The sequence below is a fragment of the Macaca mulatta genome, chromosome 6 (genome assembly GCF_049350105.2).
Source record: "Macaca mulatta isolate MMU2019108-1 chromosome 6, T2T-MMU8v2.0, whole genome shotgun sequence".
Classification (NCBI taxonomy): domain Eukaryota; kingdom Metazoa; phylum Chordata; class Mammalia; order Primates; family Cercopithecidae; genus Macaca; species Macaca mulatta.
In genome coordinates this window covers 156,766,635-156,787,777 of record NC_133411.1, presented here as the reverse complement: position 1 = coordinate 156,787,777, position 21,143 = coordinate 156,766,635, and the positions used below count along the sequence as shown (strand labels likewise).

The following is a 21,143-nucleotide window of genomic DNA, read 5'->3' as shown; positions in this document are numbered from 1 at the left end:
GCTCTGGCTCATATATGATTTGTAACCCTGGCAAAACTCCTCTAAGCTTCAATTTCCTTATATAAAATGAGGATAGTAATGGTAGCCTCTCAACAATTTCATTGATACATTGTATCTAACTCAGCACCTGACTAGAGGAGGCAGCCTATTATTGTTATTATTAGTGGTGGTGGTGGTGGTGGTGGTGGTGGTGGTGGTGGTGGTCCTAAAATGTCACTCCCTCCTCTAAGACAACTCAATGTACAATAGAGTAGAATAGAATAGACAAGTTTATTATTTATTTTTCACTTAGTATTTGCAAGGCACTGTACTAGTTTTACAAATTTTCTTATCTAATCTTCATAAAAACACCAAGAGGTATCATTACTCCTGTTTTATGGGTACTGGATCCAAGGCACAGAGAAATTAGAAAATATTGTAAGGTTACAGTGTCACACAGCTCATAAGGCTGAAATTCAAACTCAGTTCTGTGTGCTCCCAAAACCCATGCTTTTAACCACATTGAAATCTCTTCATGAGATTGCCAACCCAAATTGTAATTCTTTCCTACCTTGAGAAAAAAAGCACCCAGATGATTTTTAATTAAGTCTGGAAAAGTCCACAGTAATTAAAACATTTCTTATTTCCTTCATTCCTATACCTTCTTACCAACCTAGAATAGTGTTGTAGAAGAAAGTTTTCATCTTCTTCCCTGCTTGGATAAAACCTTCTTTCATAATCTCAGTTTCTCATCTACCTAAAGCAAATTCACTTTCTTATGGCAGTGGAAGATAAATCACAGCCTTTCAACTGTTATTAACATGGCCAACATTAAAGGTTATTTATAGTTATCAGGTGCTTTATTTTTATCTCCTATATTCTTACAATGGTGCTGATATATGGGCAGGAATTTATATTATGTCCATTTTACAGATGTAGAAACTGAGACCCAGAGGGTATCTGTCATTTGCCAGAGTCGCACAGATAATAACCAAAAGAACCTCGCTCCTGTTCTCAGCATTATTTATTAGCTCATGTTTTCAATGCATATTTGTTGGGTATCTTTTGCAAACAAGGCACTATCCTAGACAGCAAAGCCATCTCCCTGAACAAGACTGATCAGAATGCTTCCCTTTGAGATTTTAACATTCCTTGGAAAGAGAGACATTAAATCATCAAAATTTAGTGCTGAGAAGAAACAATACAGAGTGTAGAAAAATTAATCATATAAGGATCTGAATTGGGTTAGAGAGTCACAGAAGTTTCCACCAAAGACAAGACATTTTAGCTGAGACCTGAAGCTATGAGGAAAAAACCAAGAGAAGAGAAAGAATAAGAACAACAAGCAGGGAAAATGGAGGGTATTGAATCAGCGCCATGCAATGAGCTAGTGTTACTGACAGGAATTGAGGCCAGCTATCCGGACACTCAGGACAGTGCTAGGTTTTTGACACCAGACCACCAAAAGCAGCTGATTTAGGATTTGTCTGCTTGCCCTATCCAGCTGCTATTCCTAAGAAGCCAGCAAATTTCTGTCTTAAGTTGCTCTATCTACAGCCTTCACTTATCTATAGAGTGCCCTTGTAATGATTAGAAAAATATGCACCCTTTCCCAGGCAAACATGGTAATGTGTCAGGGTCTGTGGCCTAATTGATAAAGGACACTAGAATGTGTCCCACTAGCCTCTTGGACAATCACAGTGCTCAGTCATCAGTAGTGACCCTGATGGCATAAATCTACCTCACTGAAGGCCTTCTAATGTCTAGATTTTATTAGAGACTCTGGCCTTGTCTGTCCTATACAAACAGTGGTGATCTAGAGTCTAGATTCACAACCTTTTGTACAAGAGAGACAAGACCAGTGTCTTTCTGAGAAGACAGGCTGGAGAGGCCTGGGAAGGCCACACCACACAAGGTGCAAGCAGAGCTGCCTGATTACTTTCCAGAAGTGGTTTGGTGCCTTGTGAAGAGTACTAACTAGTAAGTAAGAAACATTGCCCTAGCCTTGGCTCTGAGACGCTGGATGAACCTCCTTTTGTCCATACCTTAGTTAATTTTCCCATTTATAAAATGGCTTCTGATACATGCAAAGTATAAGCATTGATAAATCAATAAGTTTAAGTATTCCCAAGTCCACATTCCAATTAACTGAATTTATAGCATTCCTCAGGACAGCCAGTATAATCTAGACTTGAACCAAACTTTATTCTCTTGTGTGTATTGCAAAGGAAGATTATTTTACACCTGAAATACATAGCAGCATCTCAAATTCAACATTCTGTTTCACCAAGTGCAAATATATTTAATCCAGTTAATTATTTTTCTTTTTTAAAAAAAAAAAGACGGTAAGGTAGACTTTATTCAAGGGGAACCATGGTGACGGGTGTGGGTATAGAGACCACGGCAATGGAGTCTGGCAGTAGGGGAGAAGATTGGTCTTAATCAATTGCCAAATTATTTTTTTCTTCTTCTTCTGTTTTTTCGTTTTGTTTTGTTTTGGTTTTGTTTTTTTAATATTTGCCATGTGCCTCGGGTAATATGTATTCAACTCTAAAAAAGATAGTTTTGCCTTCAAGAAGCCTATTGGTAAAGACATTTAAACAGAGACTTAGCAGGTACCCCAGAGGGTCACCTATCTCTGTTTGGAAAAACCAGAACAAACTTTTAGAGGAGGTGAAGCCAAAGGTGAGACCATGACCAAGCAACAGAGCAGGCTCCATGAGGATCCAGAAATAATAAAACATTCTTCTCTTGAGACCCGCAGGCTAGGAATCAGCCTAAGTGTCCATCAACAGGTGAATAGAGAAAGAAACTATAATATGTATACACTGGAATACTATTTACTATACAACCTTAATAAAGAAGGAAATCCTATCATTTGCAACACAGTTGAACCTGGAGGACATTATGTTACTTGAAATAAACCAGGCACTGAAAGACAAAGAAAGACAAATACATACCACATGATCTCATTTACATGCTGACTCTAAACAAGATGAACTCACACAGGCAGAGGGTAGAATGATAGTTACCAGAGACTGGGAGTTGGGTAGTGGGAGGGATTGGGGAGATGTTGGTTAAAAGATACAAAATTTGAGCTACACAGGAGGAATAAGTTTGAGACATCTATGGTACATCACGATGGCTATAGTTAATAACATTGTAGTATATACTTGAAAATTGCTAAGAGAGCAGATTTTAAGTGTTCTCACCACACAAAAAAACATAAGTATGAGTAATCTGTGTATTAAATAGCCAGATATAGCCTTTGCACAATATATGCATATTTCAAAACATCATATTGTACACCATGAATATGTACAATATTTTGCCAATAAACAAATAAATAGATCCGCAAGCTGAAACAGAAGAGAGCTATTAAAACACTTAGTTCTCCTGTGAGAACACATGGACACATTTGGGGGAGTAACACGCACTGGGGCCTGTCAGGGTTTCAAGGGGAAAGAGAACAACAGGAAGAATAGCTAATGGATGCTGGGCTTAACACCTGGGTGCCAGCCGGGCAAGGTGGCTCACGCCTGTAATCCCAACACTTTGGAAGGCCGAAGCGGGCAGATCACGAGGTCAGGAGATTGAGATCATTCTGGCCAATATGGCGAAACTCCGTCTCTATTAAAAATACAAAAATTAGCTGGGCATGGTGGCGCATGCCTGTAGTCCCAGCTACTCAGGAGGCTGAGGCAGGAGAATCCCTTGAACCAGGGAGTCGGAGGTTGCAGTGAACCGAGATCGTGCCACTGCACTCCAGCCTGGCAACAGAGCGAGACTCGGTCTCAAAGAAAAACAAACAAACAAACAAAAAACAAAAAAAAAACCTAGGTGACAGGTTGATCTGTGCAGCAAATCATCATGGCACATGTTTACCTATGTAACAAACCTGTACATTCCTGCTGGCTACATGTGTAGCCCGGAACTTCAAATAAAAGTAAAAGTTGATGGGAAAAAAAGAGAAAAATAAAAGTTAAATAAATAAGACAGTTTTGTTGTTGTTGTTGTTTGTTTGTTTGTTTGTTTTGAGACAGAGTCTCACTCTGTCACCCAGGCTAGAGTGCAGTGTTGTGATCTCGGCTCACTGCAATCTCCACCTCCCAGGTTCAAGTGATTCTCCTGCCTCAGCCTCCTGAGTAGCTGGGATTACAGGCATCTGCCACTATGCCCAGCTAATTTTTTCTATTTTTAGTAGAGACGGGGTTTTCACCAAGTTGGTCAGGATGGTCTCGAACTCCTGACCTCGTAATTCGCCCACCTCGGCCTCCCAAAGTGCCGGGATTATAGGTGTGAGCCACCGCGCCCAGCCAACACTTAGTTCTTATACAATGGGGTCAAGTGTGCTGTAGGACAGATGATGAAGTAACAAACTCCGCCTGGATAAGGGTGGAGTGGTTATCATGAAGGTTTCACAAAGAAGGGCCATTTGAACTAAGGAATACATAGGAGTGATCCAAAGAGAGACGAGGAGGAGGGTATCTGAGGAAGAAGGAAGAACAAGAGCAGAAGGATGGGGTGTGAAAGGGCTTGCCCATGTGGGAACAAGGGATTGTCCCAGAGCATGAGGGAAGTCACACAGTGTACAGGGAGGGAGTAGGCTTGCCTTGCCAATCTGATTTGTTGCCTGCTGCTTGGCATTGATGAGTAATTCTACCTGATATCCCTCTAATTATCAATGCTGGCCTTGAAACTAGCCTCAAGAGATTCACTCCAGAACCCTTTATAGATACAAATGTTTGAAATCAAGAGGGTTTTTCTTTCCCTATTTGAAAAATGTTTGGTTTGAATGATAGGGCATGGCTCATTAGAACAGATCTGAAAGCAAGCTGTGCAGACATCTTGTGCAACAATCTAAATTCCAAAGCAGATGATGTCACGTATCTATGCCTTATAAATGGAGCAACGTTTCAGATGTATCTGAACAATTTATCTGCACCAATACCCAGTGCTACCAGAATGGCTGTCTCAGTACTTCGCCTGACAGTTGTCCTGGGACTGCTTGTCTTAATCCTGACCTGCTATGCAGGTAAGTGCTTCTGATCACAGCCCACGAATTGTTCAGTAGTTAGCAGTGACTAGAGAAAGCTGGTGGCACTGATTCAGAACATAAAAGAAAGAAGGGGTCTTTGGGCACTGCAGAAAGAGCACTGGCCTGGGAGACAAGAGGTATATCTTCTAACACAAAGATAGTAGGATTTTAATAAAAACCTAGCCTCTATTTTCAGTGGATGTATGAAGTTTGAAATTTTTTATGTGCTTATGATATAACGACACTATTCTAGTATAAATTCCACGGCAGCTGACTGGCATTTATTTTTTGATAATTATATCTAATGATATTCAATGGTGAAGAATATGTACTCTGGAATACAACTCCTAGACCTGGCTCTACCACTAACCAGAAATGTGACTTTAGGAATGCTATTCAATCTCTCTAGGCCTCACATATAAATGGGGACATTTAACTTTCTCATAAAGTTATCATGAAAATTCAGTAAAAGGAATGAAACAAATTGGAAGAGTACCTGGTTCATAATGAGCATGCAATAAATATTACCTGCTATTGTTGTCATGTACAATCTCATTTGGTTCTCACAGTAATCCAATGATGTAAACATGTACAGTTTTGTCATTTTCCTTTTTACAGGTTAATAAACTCAGCTTGCAGAGGGCAAGTTACTTGAGCATACATACAGGTGGAAGTGGCACCTGGGAGTGAAACCTAAGTTCCTAGATTGTTTCTACTATTATCGAGCAACTACTTCTTTCCCACCTTTTCCAAGCACATGGAAGCTCATGCTGTATGCTGCCTTCTCATTAATTAATTTATTGTTTGTCTGCAAAAGACTGTGAGCTCCATTCAGAATGAGAGACCAGAAAATAGAGAGAGTGCAAACATTTAGTAAAAGAATCTTTTGAATGTAACTTGGCTGAACAACACACAGGCAGACATTACAACAGAATTACTCTAGATATGGCCAGGGAGATTATTAAGTCCATTCTACTCCTAAAGAAATCACTACAGTGAAGTGAAAGGTGAGATCTGATACCAAGACCATTCGCCACCCTGTCTCTTATAGACTCTGAAACTGGTTAAATCCGTTCACTGCTTTGAACCTCAGTTTTTTTATCTGTAAAATGGGATAACTATCAACTTTACCAGGTCAAATGAATAAGCTTTTATAATTACTTTGCAAACTATTAAAACTGTACAAATATCAGCAATACTGTTTGTTAAGAACATTATGTTCACATTCACTAAGAAACTCAACGAGGTAGTTACTGTAAATAAAGGCTATCCCATATAATACTTGAAAAAAGGAAATATTAAACTATTGGCTTTGAAGATTTGTTTCTAGGATATAAATTGTTTGATATTTTAATAGCATTTTTAAAATTTATATTATCTTCTAAAGCACTAGAGGAGAAAGTGAATTATAAATCATTTTGTTGCTATTATTAGTAGTAGTAACAATAAAACACAGAACATTTATTTATTTATTTATTCTTTCATTTATTATTTATTTATATAAGGTAAGTTTACCTTGGGATTAGTACTGTGATAAGTGGTATATATATGATATACGTATGTATATATGATATAGATATATGTGGGTGTGTATATATATTATGTAAAATATCTCTCAATCCTGACAACATGTGAGGAAACTGAGAGATAGCAAAGTTAAGCACTGTGTGCAGGGTTACATGGCTAATTTTTTGTTAAAGGCAGGAATCCGACAGGTCTATAAAACTCCAGAACATGCAATCCATCACACTTTAATACCTCTCAATATATATATGGGGTTCACAAGCTAAGGCCAAGATTTTGATTTCCACCCACTCCAATCCCAGGCTTCTTGCATCTTGAAAAGCCAGCTTTTAGTGTCATATTAAAATAACAAGTCAATAGAATTTATTTTGCAAGTAGCCAGATAGAAAAACAGGAGAAAATATCTCATCTTTCATGCAAGAAATTACTGCTTTGCCCTTGGCAAGTGTCTTTACAGAACAATTGTTTGGAGGTTGTATTATACAATGTGAATAATGTGCTTTGTGGAGTTAAGAAAAAATTAGGTTCAAACCCTGGGTCAGCCACTTTCTAGATGAGTGATTTCAGGTGAGTCATTTAATTTTCCTGAGCATCTGTCTTCTCTCCTGTAACTGTGATACCACTACTGAGCTGAATGACGATTAAGGCATGTGCTGAAAGCACAGGTGCAGTACCTGCACAATAGGCAGCTTACACATGAGTTCTGCTTCCACCTACTTCCCACAATAAAAACAAACCAATCCTTCTGAGTACCTAGGTTGCCCAGCACTTTATGTGAAGGTCATATCTGTAGTTGTCTTTTTTTTTTTTACCTTGACTTCTAGCATAACTATGCACAAAATAGTAGGCTTGGGCCAGGCACGATGGCTCACACCTGTAATCCCAGCATTTCTGGAGGCTGATGTGGGCAGATCACTCAAGCCCAGGAGTTCGAGACCAGCCTGGGCAACATGGCGAAACCCCGTCTCTACACAAAATATAAGAATTAGCCAACTGTGGTGGCATATGCCTGTAGTCCCTGCTACTCAGGAGGCTGAGGTGGGAGGATCTCTAGACCCCAGGAGGTTGAGGCTGCAGTGAGTCATAATCATTTCACTGCCCTCCAGCCTGGGCGAGAGAGTGAAGCCCTGTTTCAAAAATAAAACATTAAAAATGTAGGCTCAAAAATACTTTTTGAATGAAGGAACCAATAATCGGATATATGAATAGGTAATGATTAGTATATTGATTTTGGTTATAAGTCCCAAACTGGTGCTTCTATCAAATCTTTAGTTGTGTCGTAGTAAACAATAAATGCTCATAGAATTGTCTGCCAATCTTTTTCACTGATAGTTTTCATTTTAGGATATAATATAGATGTAAAGTTTTTGACGTAATTTGACAGCCTCCACACAAAAGGTAGTTACATCTCTTTTATCCAAAGTCAGGGGTACATTGTCTAGAAGTTGGGACTTCTTGAGTTAAAACTTGTGCTGAGGTTGCCAGATAAAATACAAGAAACAGAGTTAGATTTGGATTTCTGATAAACAATGTAAATCTTTTAGCATCAGTGTATCCTAATTACTGCATGGATCATTCTTATAGTACCAGTAGCATCAGTGTGTCCTAATTACTGCATGGATCATTCTTATAGTACTAGAAAAGCATTTGTTGTTTATCTGAAATTTAAATTTAACTAGGCATCCTGTATTTTTATTTACCCAGTCTGGTAACATTACTTGTCAGGGTACAGTAAAATTAAAAAATAAAGGTCCCACTTTATCCTGTGACCAGGGCTCAGAGGGGAGATCACATGTAGCTACTGTTACTCTTCCATCTCTTCTCATCTCCTGAGAATAAAGACAACCAAGCAAAGTCAAAAAGCCCACAAGGGATCTTGAATGTAATCGACCTCACTCTGGATCCTTGGCCCTCATTCCAACGGGTGGTTAAGAATCTAGTGTAAGAGGGCCGGGCATGGTAGCTCACGCCTGTAATCCCAGCACTTTGGGAGGCCGAGGCAGATGGATCACGAGGTCAAGAGATCGAGACCATCCTGGCCAACATGGTGAAACCCCGTCTCTACTAAAAATACAAAAAAATTAGCCAGGTGTGGTGGAGAGCGCCTGTAGTCCCAGCTACTCAGGAGGCTGAGACAGGAGAATCACTTGAACCTGGGAGATGGAGGTTGCAGTGAGCCGAGATTGTGCCACTGCAAGAGATTGTGCCTGGCAACAGAGTGAAACTTTGTCTCAAAAAAAAAAAAAAAAAAAAGAATCTAGTGTAAGAGGCCTGCAGTCGTCGTCTCAGCATTTTTCTTACTCTCTGTGAGGTCTTCCGTAAGCCACTTAATCTTTTCACTTTCTCAGTTCAGTGAGATAAAAAAAAATGCATACTCTGTAAGATTGCTCAGGGGGTAAAATTACACAACATTTGTAAAATCACTATTTACGAAACTACTAGGTGATATGCAAGTGATAGAATTTCTTTGTCATCATTGTTGTTATACTATTTTGAATCTTCTAAAAGAAGTGCAAACTGTATAACTTTTCCATCAAAGACTGTGCAGCTCATCATAGAGTACTTTAGAATCCAAGTTTTAATGCCAAACTGACATGGGTTTGAATTGTATTTCTGCCACTTACTAACTGCGACTTTCAACCAGTTTCTAAACATCTCTCAAATTATATTTCTTTACCTGTAAATTGGGATAATTGTTCCTACCTTGTAGAGTTGCTATGATAAAATAAGACAATCCATGTAGATCATCTTAGACATGTACTCAACAAATGTTTCATTTTTATTTATCTATTTTATTTCTTAGAGACAGGGTCTCACTCTGTTACCCAGGCTTGGAGTGCAGTGGAACAATCATGGCTCACTATAGTCCCTTCTTCTGGGCTCAAGAGATCCTCCTGCCTCAGCCTCCCAAGTAGCTGGGATTACAGGTGTGCACCATCACACCTGGCTACTTTTTACTTTTTGTAGAGATGGAAGTCTCACTATGTTACCCAGAAGGGTCTCAAATTCCTGTCCTCAAGCAATTCTCCCATCTCGCCCTCCCAAAGTGCTGGGATTACAGGCATGAGCCACCTCACCCAGTTGATAATTTATCTTTAATATTATTATTACAATGGGCATGGAGATCATATGGAAAAGCAGACATTTTGTATGTCAGTCCTGGCACTGGCACTTACTATCTGTTTAACTCTGAGATAAGTAGTTAGCTTCTGGGAACTTTGTTTTTCTCACTCACAAGGCAGTGCCAGTGTCTACCTAGGTATCAATATCAGTCGGTCTATTTGTTTGTTTTTACAAATAAATGAGATAATGCATGTGAAGATTTTATCCAGACAGGCATTAAATGTTCGATGAATATAACCATATAAGGCTATGAAATTAGTGAGTGGGTCAGAAAGAATCCCAAGAGTTCCCCACACGGAAAGGAGACTTCCTTCTTTGTTGCTGAGAATCACCTCTGAGATTCTGTTCTGTTTTTCAGACGACAAACCAGACAAGCCAGACGACAAGCCAGACGACAAGCCAGACGACTCAGGCAAAGACCCAAAGCCAGACTTCCCCAAATTCCTAAACCTCCTGGGCACAGAGATCATTGAGAATGCAGTTGAGTTCATCCTCCGCTCCATGTCCAGGAGCACGTAAGCACTGAGACAAACGTTGCTTTTTGTTCAGTTCTCTCTTCATAATGACCACACAATGACCACATGGCATTAAAATATAAGAAAAACATAATTTGTGGCACCAGTAAATGTGTTATTTTTCATTGAAAAATGTTGCCCTACTTAAAATATACTTTGCATCTGAATTCACTGCCCTGAACTTTTTGGGGGAAAGCACATTCCCATCAAGTGTTTCCATATGGGATTTTTTTTTTTTTTTTTTTTTTTAAATCTCAGGACCAAATAGGGAGGAGGAAGAGCACTAGATTAATCTCAGGACCAAATAGGGAGGAGGAAGAGCACTAGAGTAAGGAATGAAAAGCCAAGTTCTGATTCTAACTCAGGTGCTATTTTACTAGGTGGTCTTGAACAAGGCCTTCCCACTCTGAAGGCCTCTATTTGCTCATATTTTAACTGTAAAGTTAAAATAATAGATGGCCCACCCCAGGTAAGCACTGTGATTATGTGATGAAGATAAGAGGTAGTGATACGCTCGCTAGTGACAGGTGTGATGAATGCTGCCTATATTTTCTAGCTTGAGTAGCTCAAGAAGGTTAGCAGAGACAGTAGATAACCTCTCTTTAGAGACAAACGAGAGAACCTCTCAGCATGAGTGTTGGTTTCATCATGAGGGACTGCCTTCGGGCCAATCACCAATCCCAGAGTCTTCCCAATGTGCTCTGCCTGCTTCCAAGCCTGTGTCTAATTCCCAATACATGTTATTTTTGCCTACGTAGTTTCGATTTGACACTACTACCTCACTGTATGCTTTATTCTCCAATATTAATCTCCTGAATTTCAGTGCTCCAGGAGGAAATTCACTCTTCTGAATTTCCAGGTGCTTTCAGTTTCCACCGCTCTAAGCCTCTGCTCTCTAATTTTCCCCCATATAGATCCTCAAGCAGAGTTTCACTAGGTGTGGTCTATCCACCTGTTACAGAATCCCTTGGGGGGAATTTATTTTTTAAAATGCTGATTTCTGCATCCCATTTTGCATTTTTCTGGGGACAAGGCCATGGATATGGTTTTCAACAAGCTTTTCAGGTAATTCTGATATACAGAAATTTTCGAAAGTCATGCCTTGATCAGGTGTTCTGGGCTGCATGGATGGGCCTTAAAGTTCCAGAAAGCCTTTACATTTTTATTAATATTTTGTGTCAGTGTGTGTGGTTTTTTTTTGGTTTTTTTTGTTTGTTTGTTTGTTTGCATTTTCCTGGGGAAAGTGTTTATGACTTCTATTAGATTCTCAAAGGGGTCTTTAACCAATAGCAGATTAAGAAACACTTCCGTGTAGGAGTAATCAGGGGTTTTGTAATCTCTCATCTGCTTAAAGGGATAGATTGTCATCTGATTGGGCAGTGTTCTACAGGCAATCCTTCTCCACAAATAGTTAAAACTCACAGGTGCTTTTTAGAATTGCTACATTTCCTATTGTGGGTGCTTTTGCAACTGTTATCTTTCCAAGATTGTTAATGTAAACAAGAAGGAAAGCCATAGGCCAACAATAGGAGCACCACCCATTCGATACAAACTAAAGATTAGGCTCCAGTTGAATTAGTATTGTTACATTCATACAGCAAAGCAAGGAGTTAGAACACTAATAATTCTTTTCATTCTTTCCCTAGGGAATTTTGCAAGTATAAAATAGGACATTTTTCTCTGTGTTAACCGTAAGAGTTGACTCTGTGATATGCTAAAGAACTGCTGTCCACTCTAGGCTCAGAAATGGCCCTTCATCTTCTGATTTCCCTTTCCCTCGTTATAGTCTGAGTAAATGGCCTTCTTTCTGTTGCTAAAAATTATTACCATCTCAGTCTCTCTTCCCTTGCTCTCTCTCCTTTCTAAAATACTCCCGTTTTCTCATGACTAGTTCTTGGGCCTGCAGCTAATCTCAAAGTCACTTCCTCAGAAACTATTCTATGATCATTCTTGTTAATACTGTCTTCTTCCATTCCCACTGCCTGTTATTCTCTCACTTTACCTTGTTACAGTGTCATAATGTTTGTTATCATCGGAAATGACTTATTCATTTTTAATCAAGTAGCTAAGTGAAAGTAGAGACCAGATCACCTGACTGGTTGCAAGAGCACAGTACCTGCCATATAGTGTCAGACACTTGAATTCATTAATTAAGGAAAGATACATTGCAGATGAGACCTAAAGCCCATCTACCTCAATCTGACTGAGAAATCCTGAAGGATCTTTGCTCAAAGACACAGCAATGTCTGCTCAAGAGATAAATCTGCGGGTGGTAGAGCCAGGACCTAAGGCATACCCATAATTCCCTGTTCAAGGGAAGACCATCAGCAAAATAGGGGGTGGAGGATAGGAGGAGACCTCAGAAAGTATTGCTAAGCACTTAACATGTACAAAGCGGGGACACGGATTGTGAAGGAAAAATCTAGACTCTTAACCCCTTCTCCTCAAATAATTTGCAGTCCTTATGGTAAAATTACATAAGCCAGTGCACAATGCAATAACTAAAAATGCCTGGCAAGATAAATGTCAGCCAAATATCACAGGCAGTTTCCAGTGAAAGGAGCTGTCAGTGGGGCCAGTGTGCTTAGGGAAGTGTTTATGGCAAAGGCAAGATGTAATGTGGGCCTTGAATGACTGAACAAGATTTGATTTGGAAGAGAGAATGAGAGGAATAACAAAGATTCATAAAGGTGAGAATTTTACTTTATTTACTCCAATACGTCTGATGCCTAAGTGGTGTGTCAGATGCATAATAAATGCTAGAGACAGGCTTTGGGGACAGTGAATAGACTGGATTGTTTTCTCCACTTGCTTTTGGATTACCTCGGAGCTACCTAGACTGCATTTTGCTCATCATTTTTCTGAAAAATATACATATTCTTAACTCCTCTCACCCTTTGAGAGCCCTTAATTCTTGGAAATATTTCCCCCTGTGGGTTCCATGACATATTTTCCTGGTTCTCTCTCTACCACTAGTCATTCTTTCTCATTCTTTTTATTTGACTTTTCTTCATGCACCTGCCCACCAAATGTCATTGTTCCTTAGAATTCCAAATGTGCTTGGGTTTTTGCATTGCAGTTTACACATTGGGAATACTGCCTATAATCTAATGAGCTTCAAATTCACATTTCTGTTGCAATATTTTTCCTGAGCTCCAGATGAAATAACTGATTGCTTGCTACAAAATTCCATCGTTTTTCTACTACTGTTTCAAATTCCACTGGTCTAAACCCATCATCTCACTCAAAACCCTCCTCCATATCTCATTCAGTCACATCGTCATCCACCCAGAATCCAGAAACCTAAGGATCTTCTCAAATCCTTCCTGCTCATCACCACCTTCATTGAATTGCTGAATATTCTACCTTATATGCCATCCTCGGGTATAAGTATATGCACCCTATATACATTTCTCTTTCTCAGCTCTGCTGACTAGCTGGTCAAGTTGAGTCCTTCATCATCTCTTTCCCAAGTTCTTTTTATTGGATTTCTAATAAATTCCACTCTTTTCTTTCTCTCTTTTTATTGGATTTCTAATAAGTTCCACTTTCTTTCTGCCTCACCAATTCATCTTCTACCTACTACCAGAACTTATATCAAAAAATGTAAATTTGGTCATATCACTGCCATGCTTAAAAGTTTTTCATGAATTTCCATTGTCTCCAAAATTCAAATAAATGCATTAGGCTGATGTCAAAGGTCCTTCTCTGATGCCAATGTATCTTTCGGTCACATTTCTCACCTGTGCAACCTTAAGCCCAATGACAAATGAGTTTCATTTTAGAGCAGGTCACGTTTGTATAAACCCCCAATATCTGTGCATGTGATTTTTTCCTCTGCTGAAAATGCCTAGCCCCCAAGCCAAAACCCCACTCTGTTCACTTGGCAAGTCTCATCATTTTCTGGAGCCCAATTCAGAAACGAATTCTGTAAAAAAGTCACAGACATCAGAAATTTCAGTTTTTCATGTTTAGGGATTTCATAATGCTTTGCAGAAATCTTCAAAACAACTTTTATCCCTACATTATATTAAATTACTTGTATCTGAGTTGTCTGTTTTCTCTACTAGACTATAATTCACAAACCACATTTTAGTTATCTTTTACAATCTCAGCAGATATCCTGGTACCCAGTCCTTAAGCCATAGGGCATAATGTTTCTAGCATTTAGTAATGACTCTGGAGAGCCAAGTTTTTAACTTTTCTTTGCAACTTACCAGCCATGTACTTTGGACAGGTTGTTTAATCTTTGAGCTTCAAAGGTTTTCTCACACATAAAAAGAGACAATAAAAATGCATTCAATAAATATTTATTAATTTCTACTATTTTCCATGCACTGTTCTAGGTGCTGGGAATATATTACTGAAAAAATATACCAAAATATATGCCTTTATGGAGTTTACGTGTGAACAGTTACCTAACTAATGGGTTTGTTGGCAGGTGCAAAAAGATAATTGTGCATAAATTGCTTGTCCACTATGAACTATGTGGAAATTTTAGGTCTTATTTCTTTCTAACATAGAAAAATCTGGAGAAGAACAGTATGGCTCAAACATTATACAGCACCTTTGTGATCATTCTAACACTCCTGTTCAGTCTGAATTGTAATTCTTATTTTCTCTTTTTTTCTCAAGAGGATTTATGGAATTTGATGATAATCAAGGAAAGCATTCATCAAAGTGACATCCTCAGGTGATTTTTCACTTAAAATTTACAACTGAAATAACAGTGTATTGGACAAAGGAAAAAGGGTCTGTCTAGTTTTATTTAATAATTTTGGTTACCCATGTCTACCTACAAGCAGAAAAAGTATATTTAAAAAAATTCTTACTGTAGTTTTTTAAAATTAATCTTAAATGAATGTACTTTTATCATGTACAAGGTTCTAATAATAAAATTTTCTTAAGAGAGGAGGTACATCTGTGAGATGAAGTGAATAAGGATGGCAAGTTTGGAGACCTGGTTCCTGTCACAACTCTGCTAGGAACTTGCTTTGTACAAGTTCAGCCTGTGAAATGAGGGCTAGCATGCACTAACAATCTAAGGACCCATGTAGTCATGCATTAGTTACTCATGAGAAGAGTGAAATTTGCTGAACCTAATTCAAAGAAAAAGGGTAACAAACTTTCTATCTCACACAATTAGATTTATGGGCAAACAATATAGTTTGAGTGCTCAGAAATACTTGTTTTTCCCTACTCAGTTCTCTCCTGAAAATGCATCTTGAAATATAAAAACAGAAGTGTTAGATCTGGTAATATTAGTAACTGGTATGAACGGTGTTCTTACTCTGTTTTAGGCATTAAGCTAAGTGATTAATGACTAAGTGCTATGCAGTATTTAATTTAATTCATAATCCCTACGCAAGGGATTATTATTATTCTTAAATTTTATAAATAAGGACATAAAGGCTCAGGGAGGTTTGCTAATGTGGCTATATTAATAAAGGAGGAAGACAGAATTTGAATTCAAGCAGCCTGATTCCAGGGCCTGTGCTGTATCTCTAAGCCATGGTGCTACTGGAGAACAGAGCAGAATAGTATAGGAGAAGGCAGCGGAGAATAATGATTAAGCTAAGCAATCTAAGACATACCTCAAGATGTTCATAGAAATACAACACTGCTCCTTTGCTCAGTTGAGTTACTCTATATGCATATTCAGGAAGTGTGGCCTTTCCCAACTTCTGTTTGTGATCTGGTCTGGAAATACTCCTTTTCCCTGTTGGCTCCATTTCATAATCTGGGTGTGATTAATGTAAGTTCAGAAAGCTACTATTGTATTCCCCCAGAACTTAGTCCACCCTTTCCCATCTGCTTCTAAGGATGAGAATCAGGCTTGGGTATTGAAATCAAAACATACCCAACCCGGACACTCCTGACTCTTACCCTAAGGCCAATTAAGCTTTTAAACTCAGTCACTTCTGTTTGTATGTTTTCATTCCCATCTTCTCAGAGAACAGTCTTCCTCTTCTCGCAGGTGTCCTAATATTTTACCTTCATTCAGGCTTCTGGTACACACCTATAATTTTTGGTCCCCACACCCCAGATTCTTAGAGTACATCCTACAGGTCTGGTCTATGATGTAGTCCAATAGGCAAGGCCACATGAAGGAGCAGAAAGAGCAGTAGACATAGACAAGATGTAAGTTCAACTTCTAAATCAGCCACTTAATGGTTATGTAACCATGGTCAGGCCACTTTACCTGCCTGAGCCCCATTTTTCTCTTTATGAATTTTTAAAATGTACGGAATCTTAATACCATATTTTTTTAACTGCATATGAAAAAATTGGAATTGATGCATGAATCAACTTAAGATGCCCTGATGAGCCGAGAGGAATGGCTCACTCTAGGGATGTAAAAAAAAAAACAACACATTAAACTAAGGAGAAGGAAGCAACTAAGGAAGAGACTGATTTTTGTATTCTTAGTAGAGACAGAGTTTCACCATGCTGCCCAGGCTGGTATCAAACTCCTGGCCTCAAGTGATCTGCCCACCTCAGCCTCCTAAACTGTTGGGATTATAGGTATGAGACACGGCGTGCAGCTGGCATTTCCTAAATTAAGATAGATAGTTGGATAGATAGATCTTATGTCAACATTGATCTTTTTTTTTTTTTTTTTTTTTTGAGATGGAGTCTCACTCTGTTGCCCAGGCTGGAGTGCAGTGGCGCCATCTTGGCTCACTCCAACTTCTGCCTCCTGGGTTCAAGTGATTCTCCTAACTCAGCCTCCCAAGAGCTGGGACTACAGGTGTGCACCATCATGCCTGGCTAATTTTTGCATTTTCTTTAGTAGAGATGAGGTTTCACCATGTTGGCCAGGATGGTCTTGAACTCCTGACCTAGTGATTCACCCGCTTCGGCCTCCCAAAGTGCTGGGATTACAGGCGTGAGCCACGACACCCAGCCAATCCTTCCCTTATTTATTTATTTATTTATTTATTTATTTATTTATTTTGAGACGGAGTCTCGCTCTGTCGCCCGGGCTGGAGTGCAGTGGCCGGATCTCAGCTCACTGCAAGCTCCGCCTCCCGGGTTTACGCCATTCTCCTGCCTCAGCCTCCCGAGTGGCTGGGACTACAGGCGCCCGCCACGTCGCCCGGCTAGTTTTTTTTTTGTTTTTTTTTTTTTTTTTTGTATTTTTAGTAGAGACGGGGTTTCACCGTATTAGCCAGGATGGTCTCGATCTCCTGACCTCGTCATCCGCCCGTCTCGGCCTCCCAAAGTGCTGGGATTACAGGCTTGAGCCACCGCGCCCGGCCCGTTATTTTTTTTTTTTTAACAAGTTTCTTTAACTCTTCTTTAATCCATACCTACAATGTCAATCAGTCAATGCTACTAAAATGAAAACCTAGCTGGCTATTGAGAAGTTTATGGACTCAGCAATCACGTAGCTCTGTGTATCTCATAACTGTGGAAGGAAATGATAACGTTATGTATAAAGGGGCCTTGGGAATGCCTTGGAAAAGATAAGAAAGAATATCTGGAGGAAAGGATGAGCATTATGAATGCTCTACAAATAAGGTGAAGTCTGAGAGAAGAGATTCTACACACTATCTGATATGATGAGTAGACAGAGGTACAGTATTTGGAAAAATATCCAATAACTGAATACCTGGTTTCATCTGAGAGCCTCTCAACCTCTACTGAACAACATTGACATGATTTTTACTGAACTTAATATTTTCAATAGACTTAACATTTTAACTCTACTTGTCCTGCATTGTTTAAAATCATATGAATTCAAGTCATCTTTTTTGTGTGTCTTAAGTCATTTGATATTTTAAGTATAAATTTTCTTTCCTGCATAAAAACAAATTTGGATGAATCTCACTAGATTACTAAAATTATCAAAAGAGGTAATGGATAGAAAGTCACTTTATGAATTCTTAATTTCTATACAAGTGTTTTAGATTAAGACAAAATCTACTACAGGACACACTAGGTTTTTGTGCTTAGACTGGCTCCGTCAGCGCTTCCGAGGGAGGGATCTAGGAATAAGTAAGTCAGACAGGAAATTCCAATGCACCGGATGAGCAAAACCGCCCTTGGCCACAATGTCACTTGTAACCCTTTCATGAAGTCTTATGGAAAATTTTTCTTTTAGAAATTAGGCAAGAAAAAAAAATGCCTTCCCTAAAGTCAGATTCCTCTTTTCTGCTTGTAAGATTTATGTGACAGCTGGGCACGGTGGCTTACGCCTGTAATACCAGCGCTTTGGGAGGCCGAGGCGGGCAGATCACCTGAGGTTAGGAGTTCGAGACCAGACTGACCAACATGGAGAAACCCCTCCTCTACTAAAAATACAAAATTAGCTAGGCATGGTGACATGTGCCAGTAATCCCATCTACTTGTGAGGCTGAGGCAGGGGAATTGCTTGAACCCAGGAGGCAGAGGTTGTGATAAGCTGAGATCAAGCCACTGCACTCCAGCTTGGGCAACAAGAGTGAAACTATGGCTCATGCCTATAATCCCAGCACTTTGGGAGGCTGAGGCGGGCAAATCACAAGGTCAGGAGATAGAGACCATTCTGGCTAACACTGTGAAAGCCGAAAAAATTAGCCAGGCATGGTGGTGGGTGCCTGTAGTGCCAGCTACTCACGAGGCTGAGGCAGAAGAATCACTTGAACCTGGGAGACAGAAGCTTCAGTGAGCCAGGATCGTGCCACTGCACTCCAGCCTGGGTGACAGAGAAAGACTCTGTCTCAAAAAAAGAAAAGATTTATGTGACTTAGTTTTTTCTTTTTCATCATCTATCTATCCAGAAAGTCAGTAAAACTGGTGACTCAGCTTATCCTTAGGGATTTATTCAATGCACATTCTCCCTTCATTCTTGTTTCTGATTCTTTATACGCTTAGAATTTTTCCTTTTGTTGTTGTTGTTGCTTATTTCCTTAAATATGTATTATAGTTGACTTTATTATGAAACCTCTTCTATTTTATAGTGCAGAAGCATAAAAATTTTAAGGAAAAGGCTAAAAGTTTTTTGGCTTATTTAACATCTTAAATCCTCTCTACTTGTTAATTGTTTTCCTCTCTTTGACTTGTGTTTCAAAGGACACACCCATGTGGCTCCTGGACAATCCAAGAGCAGCCAAATCCTGCTTTTCCAGTTCTGCTTCACAAGTCCTCCAGGACAGAGTCCTCAAAGCAACTCCCAGCGAGTTCTCAGGATTCAGGCTCTGGCTTCAACCAAACAGAACTCATTTTGAACACCCCGACTGCATTTTTGCTTTTAGAAAGTTAGAATAAATATGGCGCTTTGGGATCACATAGTTGATTTAGAAGATTCGTGTTGCTATTAGTAATTTTTTCTGGCCATGTTTAAAGTTTTAATGATGCAAATATATATATATATATATATATATATATATATATATATATATATATCCTGGTAAATATTTATATGTTTATATATTCAAACGGATAATCAAAGAATGGTTCAAAATAGGAGGACTAAAGCCCAGATAATGTAGCAAGTTCAAATTCACAGAGCCAATAAGTGACAGAAAGAGGAATAAAACCTGACCTCAAAACAAGCTCTCAACTCCTAAAAATGTATGCAGCTTCAGAGTTAAAAGTTTTACACATCTTTTTTGGAAAGTGTTTTAAAACTCTCTGAGCCTACTCTCCTATGCTAGTAAACTTAAAAACCGACTTTTTAAAATTAGTAAAATCATTGCCTTCCCCCAGAGTCACTATTTTTCTCATAGAATAGCAGTGTCAGGGATGGAAGAGTCCTCGAAATGTTTAGTGCAGCCCTTTCATGCCACCACCTTGTTACACAGAGGTGGATCCTCTGCAGCCATGGCTGTGGTTCTTGCCCACTTACGAGAAGGAAAATGTGACGGCAGAGCTAGAAATACAGTGTTCTCCCAGAATTATTTAATGCAGACAGTAAGACAAGACTGAAATCTTAACATGGAGCAAGATGCCAATTAAAGCAGTGATCGAATCTAGAATAAAGTTTCTATGTTTCTATGTGCTGCTTCTGCTGAGTTCTCAAAAACTATCTTGGGTTTTGTCCTTCCCAAACACAGAAACTCTGGAAGTAACTCAAGTGTATGTTTAATAAATCTTTTGTTTGTTTGTCTGTCTTCCTGTTTTTACTTAGCCAGAAGAGGTCTGCATGCAGCACAAAGAATTTTAATAATACAGGTAGACAAACCAAGAGTGAATGTCTACCAAATGTTGAAAAATGCATGTTACTTTCCACAGTAAATTCAGACAACTCACACTGCATTTTCTAGGGATTGTGTCAATTTCAAATATCACATCCCACTTAACTAAATTACCTAGGATGTCTATTATTTTCAGTATCTGGCACACAAACTGCTTCTCCCCAACAAATGTGGCTGCAAAATCTCTTTTCCGATATTGACTCACTGATTTCTGCTTGGATAACGCATTTACTACAACTAAATTAATACACTACCTATATGTGAGAAACACACTCTACCAGACATTTTCTGCCTTTATCTTCACCTGTGTGTTGTGCACTTTGAAATCACTTTTTCATGTTGGGGGTTGGGAAAGTGCCATATCAATACGGGATTCGGTCAATTCCTAACAGGTCGCCGACAAAGATCTCCAATGATCTATAGAGATTTTGAAGATTTCCCAACTGCTTTACAATGTGCATTTCCTCTTCCTCCCCTTCATTGCCTTCTTCCCCTACCCTCCAATAAGACCCATGTCTGCAGCCAGCAGGTACACCTGTTCTTAAAGATCAAGAATCTCTTTCATCTGCATAGAATTTTTCTTTTGCGACCCTTTTGCACTATTATCTCCTTGTAACCTCATAACCGCAATGTGATTGAATTGAGCTGGGGAGGCATTGTTTTCTGCATGTGACAAGTGAAGAAACTGAGGCTCAGGGAGGCTAATTGGTATCATGCCTGAGATACCAAAACTGGTAGAGGCTACATGGGAGTTCCAACCAGGTGTGTCTAACTCCCAGCAGA

At 39.2% G+C, this 21,143-nt stretch overlaps 1 protein-coding gene across 1 annotated transcript; it reads left to right on the top strand.

The window, feature by feature from the left end:
• Positions 1-4,816: 4,816 nt before the first annotated feature.
• On the top strand, positions 4,817-20,268 carry C6H5orf46 (chromosome 6 C5orf46 homolog). The gene is made up of 4 exons (XM_001096270.5): positions 4,817-5,014; positions 10,023-10,179; positions 14,815-14,872; positions 19,237-20,268. The coding sequence occupies exons 1-3, from the start codon at positions 4,900-4,902 to the stop codon at positions 14,861-14,863; spliced, it is 321 nt and encodes a 106-aa protein (XP_001096270.5). The 5' UTR covers positions 4,817-4,899; the 3' UTR covers positions 14,864-14,872; positions 19,237-20,268.
• Positions 20,269-21,143: the final 875 nt, after the last annotated feature.